This window comes from Gymnoscopelus microlampas (genome assembly GCF_963454915.1).
Source record: "Gymnoscopelus microlampas genome assembly, chromosome: 5".
Classification (NCBI taxonomy): Eukaryota; Metazoa; Chordata; class Actinopteri; order Myctophiformes; family Myctophidae; genus Gymnoscopelus; species Gymnoscopelus microlampas.
In genome coordinates, this window is record NC_139942.1 from 30972054 (window position 1) to 30978063 (window position 6010).

The 6010-nt window shown below is 42.4% G+C and overlaps 2 protein-coding genes across 2 annotated transcripts; one reads left to right on the forward strand and one right to left on the reverse strand.

Moving 5' to 3' along the window:
• Nucleotides 1-357: 357 nt before the first annotated feature.
• On the forward strand, nucleotides 358-1365 carry LOC311045705 (dehydrodolichyl diphosphate synthase complex subunit Dhdds-like; the record flags this gene model as incomplete). Its single annotated transcript, XM_084057666.1, has 1 exon — nucleotides 358-1365. One exon carries the CDS (start codon nucleotides 358-360, stop codon nucleotides 1363-1365), a length of 1008 nt encoding a protein of 335 aa, XP_083913792.1.
• Nucleotides 1366-3604: 2239 nt separating this feature from the next.
• On the reverse strand, nucleotides 3605-4318 carry LOC311045646 (proteasome subunit beta type-1-like; the record flags this gene model as incomplete). Its single annotated transcript, XM_084057602.1, has 1 exon — nucleotides 3605-4318. The coding sequence occupies one exon, from the start codon at nucleotides 4316-4318 to the stop codon at nucleotides 3605-3607; it is 714 nt and encodes a 237-aa protein (XP_083913728.1).
• Between the last annotated feature and the right edge of the window lie 1692 nt (nucleotides 4319-6010).

Here is a 6010-nt window from a genome sequence, read left to right on the forward strand (position 1 = left end):
AATTCCGTGATTGAGACATGCACTCCACTGAGTGCACCTTTCTAGTTAGTAGGCTCGATATCCATATTTGGAGAGAGCCCAGTCATATTCTTCTCACGGTTATTTATTTGTTCTCAAAAACCTTTGCTCAGTTCTAGCTCCGTCATACCTTTTCATTTAAACTTTTAAATATTGTATATTTCACGTTTTAAAACTTACATTTATGGAGGACAACATTGGAGAGCCGTATATCTCCATATTTGGAGGTCATTATGATGTCACAGTGAGCTCACACAGTTTCTTCAGGAACGCTACATCATCACTTAAATCAGGATTTGGACATCATCATAAAAGCTGTGAGTAGCTGGAAGGTTGAAGATGCCCTGGATTAGGGAAGGTGAGCTGAACCTTATTGGGAAACTTGCAACCAACATCCTTAAGGCTGGTCCAATACCTAAGCATGTGGCCTTTATCATGGATGGCAACCGACGCTTTGCCCGTAAGAAACACGTGGAACGCCAGGAGGGGCACATGCAGGGCTTCAATAAACTAGCAGAGACACTACGTTGGTGTTTGCATCTGAGCATTCGAGAGGTCACAGTTTATGCCTTCAGCATTGAGAACTTCAAGAGGGCCCAAGATGAGGTGGATGGGTTGATGGAGCTGGCCAAGCAGAAGTTTGTCAGTCTGTTAGAAGAGCAGGAGAATCTGGAGAAGCATGGTGTTTGCATCCGGGTATTAGGAGACTTGACACTGCTGCCGCTGGACCTTCAGCGACTTATTGCCAAAGCTGTGGTCACGACCAGAGCTCATACCAAATGCTTCCTAAATTTATGCTTTGCCTACACCTCAAGACATGAAATCACCAATGCAGTCAGGGAAATGGCTTGGGGAGTGGAGCAGGGGCTTATCAAGTCAAGCGACGTGTCCGAGGCCCTGCTGAGTGAGTGTCTATACAGCAATAACTCTCCCAACCCAGACCTTCTCATCCGGACCTCAGGAGAAGTGCGTCTCAGTGACTTCCTCCTTTGGCAGACCTCTCACTCATGCATAGTGTTCCAGTCAGTTTTATGGCCAGAGTACTCATTCTGGAATTTGTGTGGAGCTATCCTTCAATATCAGTGCAATTACAGATCGATTCAGAAAGCCAGGGAGCTCCACAGAGAGGAGCAGGCACGACTGCAGCTAGAGGCAGATTGTGCCTGTATAGCGGAGCTCCTGCAGCATCATGGGAATGGGAAGCTGGCTGATGCCCATAGGAGACAGGACGTACTGTTAAACTACACTACCCATCGGGTGGAACGGTCTCAGGACTTCCTAGGAGCACTGGCGCATAAGAGGGACACTTTCTTCATTGATTTATCCAGCCAAACTGCCATGGCATAGATAAGCTACAAAGACTCCATCCTATTATATTAAATTGGCTAATGAGAGGCTGGCCGTTGGGCGGACGGACGTCTGGCGTCACTCTGAATGCAGCTACGCCCCAAATATGGAGTGTATTGTCTAACCTCAATGTGTCGTCATGGCATCAGCCGCAAACAAATCAGTCAGATAGGCAGACGGAAGACAGACCGAAACAAACAGCGCCATATACAGTATGGGCACAAAAGGGACTCAGGCATATTGGTCGGATCGGCAGTGCGATGTAGGTGTGAGGGCCGCGTAGCACACTAGGCCTGAAATAGGGCCTTCCTCATCACCACGGTGCATTCGGCTTTTTCGAGTGTCTTTACGAACACAACTGGCCCATGATTGGGAGAGGAAAGCCGGGCGGGGAGGGTGATGTCACTGCACATACTGCTGGGGCGGCACCTGACAGCAGGGAGTGTTGGGTGAGTGGGGGCTCCTCACTGGCAGGTGAGCAAGTAGGGTACAACAGCAGTGACAAGACACAGTAGTGTGCGGGGAGGAATTAATTGGCATGACTAAACTGAAGAAAAAAACGGGAAGAAATAATTGCCATGCGTAACAATGAATGGAAAAAGCAGCAATGAATGTGCTTGCACTTGCTGCAATTAATTAATACGCAAATTAATACGTAACATGACTTCCGTCAAATGGACCCTCATGGGGTCCATTTGGTTCCATTTTTATGCATACCAATCTGGGGGTCTTGAAATTAAAATGTTTGAGAACCACAGGCTGGCAGTGTGCACAAGATCCTTGGTGCTGATTACAGACCCTCTGAGCCTCAGACAGCTACAGTATGAGTATTCAGAGGTACTCTAAAAAGTGTATTGTGTAATAAAAAACATAACATTTAAGCAATATTCACAGTTAAAACTGGCACACACAAAATTGGAAGATACATTTTAAATCCAACCAAAATAGGCTAGTTGAATACAGTATATGAAATAAATTGACAAAGACGAAAATTGAAGACAATATTATTTTCCCTATGACACACGATACAGTTTCAGTTAACTTTTTAGTTTTGTTTTTGTAAATACCTTTTTTTTTCCTCAGTTAACTAAAATGTTTTTTTCACATGTAGGTTTTGTCATTTAATTAGTTTTAGTTAAGTAATATACACACACTCTTTTTGTAAGAAAGGGACATTAAAGCGGCACTTTGTATATGTTACTACATAACTTATACAATTGGGGTGGTTGTATTTTGTCTCCCTGCTCTTCTATTGAGACATTTAGATCGTGTCAAAGGTCATGTCTCACCTAGACACAGGATCTGACACAAATTATGACCTACAAATTATGACCTAATGGTCAAGATAAAATGTCTCCCCTGAGTAGGCAGGCAGGCTCTATTAGCTCAATGGTATAAATGTCAGCTCTAGAAACCGGGTACAAATCCGGGGTAGAAGAGGAAGGTTACATATAGCTTTAACTAGTCATCCATCATCCTTCCCTATATATTATGAACCCTGTTACTATTTACTAGTATATGTTATATTCTGACAAAACACACAAAATTATGTGGATCCCAAGAGCCACGCGTGGCTTCATGTGGATCTCGGATAACGTCCATGACGTATGCAAGCATTTCAGTCAATTACATGATTCAATTGAAATATGTCAAAAAAAAAAAATGCACAAGGTTCTTATTTGATCCACTGTCAGTGGACACATGAAATGTGGTGCTGATTGGTCCAGCAGGTTGCGTGATTAGCTCTGCACAAACACGCACAAACAGACCCCTCTTATGTATGCCTAGCCTACAGAGCTATGGCATAAATACAAGACTGGTATCTGATGACAGCATGGCTCCCATGTGGATCTCTGAGTTCATGTGGCCAGTCTGTAACGTCAGTCATGCATGATGTACCTGTATGTAAGTAAGGCATATTACTCCAAAGTTGGTCAAGGTTTCAGCCCGATCCGAGGCCCATTGACCATTATAAAATGATAAAAGTAAAACATGTAAAAAATAAAATGTGTGCCAGTACTACTACTGGCAGTGTGCACAATACACTCATCAGTCCAGCAGTAAAAAAAAAATCACAATGTGAAAAACATTCAGGGATTTACTTCCTTGGCCAAGGGGCAGCATCCACAAGACATTTGGTGCTGATCAGCCCAGTTGGTTTGTGGGATTAGCGATGGACAGACACAAATGGACGCAAGAATGCACATTAAGCACCACAGAAAGAACAAAGAGTCTTTCCTCAATCCTTCCTCAGTGGGACAGTGTCCTCCTTGATGCCCTCCTTGGTGACGATAGAGATCCTAAGAGCATCTCCAGTGTAGACGTCTCTCTCTGCAGCTGAAATGAATACATCTTTGACCAACTGGATTGCCTTGTCCAGGGTCAGAGGAACATGCTGCACACCCTCCATATTCTTAAAGCCAATCTGGTTGTCCAGTAGTGGCTGTAGCATAGCACTGGCTGACCCTGCAGCCTTGTAGGTGTCTCGCTGGTAGGAGCCCACTGGGTCAAAGCTATAGATTGCTCCCTTGCCCTCCTCGTCCAGGCCTCCGATGATGTTGTACACATAGTAGGGGAAGAACCTCCTGCCATACAGGATGGTGGACAGCATGGCTGCTATGGCCCCACTGGTCATCGTCTTGTTGTTCGAGTGCTTGTACAACTGTAGTCGGGCTTCGATGATCTTAGTCAGAGTCAAGCAGTCACCGTGGAAGCCGGTGCAGGCAATGACAGTAGAGGGTGTTAACTTGTAGCTTTTTGGAGAGTCACGACTATGAATTGAATAGCCTTCGCTAAGTCGGGTGTCTGAAGCAACGATGGAGAAGTCTTCTCCGGCAAGAGCAAGCACAGTACCTCCATTGAAAGTATATGGAGAAAAGTGATGTTGTACTGGACCCGTGTAATGATAATCTTTCATTTTTCCACTATCTCCAAACCCTTGTGTGAAATTCATAGCTGCTATCAACACTAAGCACTTGAGATTCTCAAGTTATTTTGTTCACAGACAGACACAAACGCACACATACAATACCCTGCCACCTGTCTACTCCTTTAATAACCCCAGCACTAGAATTATTTCGCATCATACTGACGTGTCGGTCAAATCAGGCTGAAACCTTGCCTAAATATGGAGATGATCGATGTCATAGCACTGACATCACATTAAGCCACACCCTTATTAGACCCCATCTTGTTTTGGAAATACAAATGTAAACTTTGTGTCATACTGTAGATACGTCATAGTGACCGACGTCAGTCTGGCCACATGACGTCTGAGATCCACATGAAGCTGTAGATTATCCTGTAGATTTTAATGCTTGTACTGCAATCATTTTATTTGTAAAATCTATAGGCCTATATTCATATTTTGTTGTTTGCAAATCATGTTCTATTAATGTTTTTAAAGTGGTTATACATAGGTAGAGGCCTTGTATAAGCCCTTTGGGCCTCTTGCCTTCTCCTGGCACTTTTCTTTTTTATATTTGTGTACTGTTTTTTGTATGGCTTTTTTTATATTTGGTGCTAAATAAATCAAATCAATCAGAAGCCACAGCGTTACCCAGTTATAACTGCCCTGAAAAAATACTTTAAACTAGTTAAATTAATGAAATTATTATTATAAGTTGACATAATTTTTATTGTATTTCTTTTTAACTAACTTAAATGTTACATTTTACCTATAATCAAATTGTGTGGAACCAGTTGACATAGTTAATCCAATGTTTGTTTTTGCTTTTGCCCAAAGACATCCCAGAGGTGTCTGTTTTACACTTATGAGGGAGTAATGAAGATAATCCACCGACAGTAAATGCATCTCGTACATCATCAACAAAATAATATTTAATCATGTGATTCGTCTGACTGAAATCAAATAAAGAGCATAAAAACATGGACAAGTTTCATGAAAGTCCACCCATCAGTTCCTGATTCTGACCATAACCTTGGATATTTTCAACCAAAAAGTTAATCATCTCTTTGAGAAACCTTTTGCTTCTAATAGTTCGGAGCGGAAAATGCAGAGAACAAATGTCCCGTATGTGCAAATGTACAGTGACACAAACTACCCCAAAGGAGTGATCATTTCCCACTAAGTTTCACTAAAGTCCCCCCATCTGTTCTCAAGTTATTTTGTTCACAGACAGACACAAACGCACACATACAATACCCTGCCACGCATGCATGTGGGCAGGGTAACAATAAAGTGATTTTCAGGGTGAATACTGCAATACTCACTTTGCATTTCTTGCTAAAGCCTTGTATGCCTTAATATACATTATAGTTGCCCTCTGTAACTCAAATCAAAAATGCAAAACACCTTAAATATTTTATTTATTTTAGAAATAGTTGATCTTTCACTCAAAATAGATACAATATTTAAGCTGTTTTTAGTTATAGGGGGCAATTATAACGTATTAAGGCATATAAGGCTCATTAGCCAGGGATCCTTTGGGCTAATGTATACTTTGTTGCACGACCATGTAACTCAACTTAAAGCAGCACTATGTAGTTTGGGGTATCAGTGGCCACTTTGGACACAAATAACATGGCAGCCAACGTCTTTGACTTCATTACACAAGAGTCTCTGCAAGCATGTCCGGCGAGGACACGCTGTGATTCTTCGCTTTGACTGGCAGTTCTGCCTTGG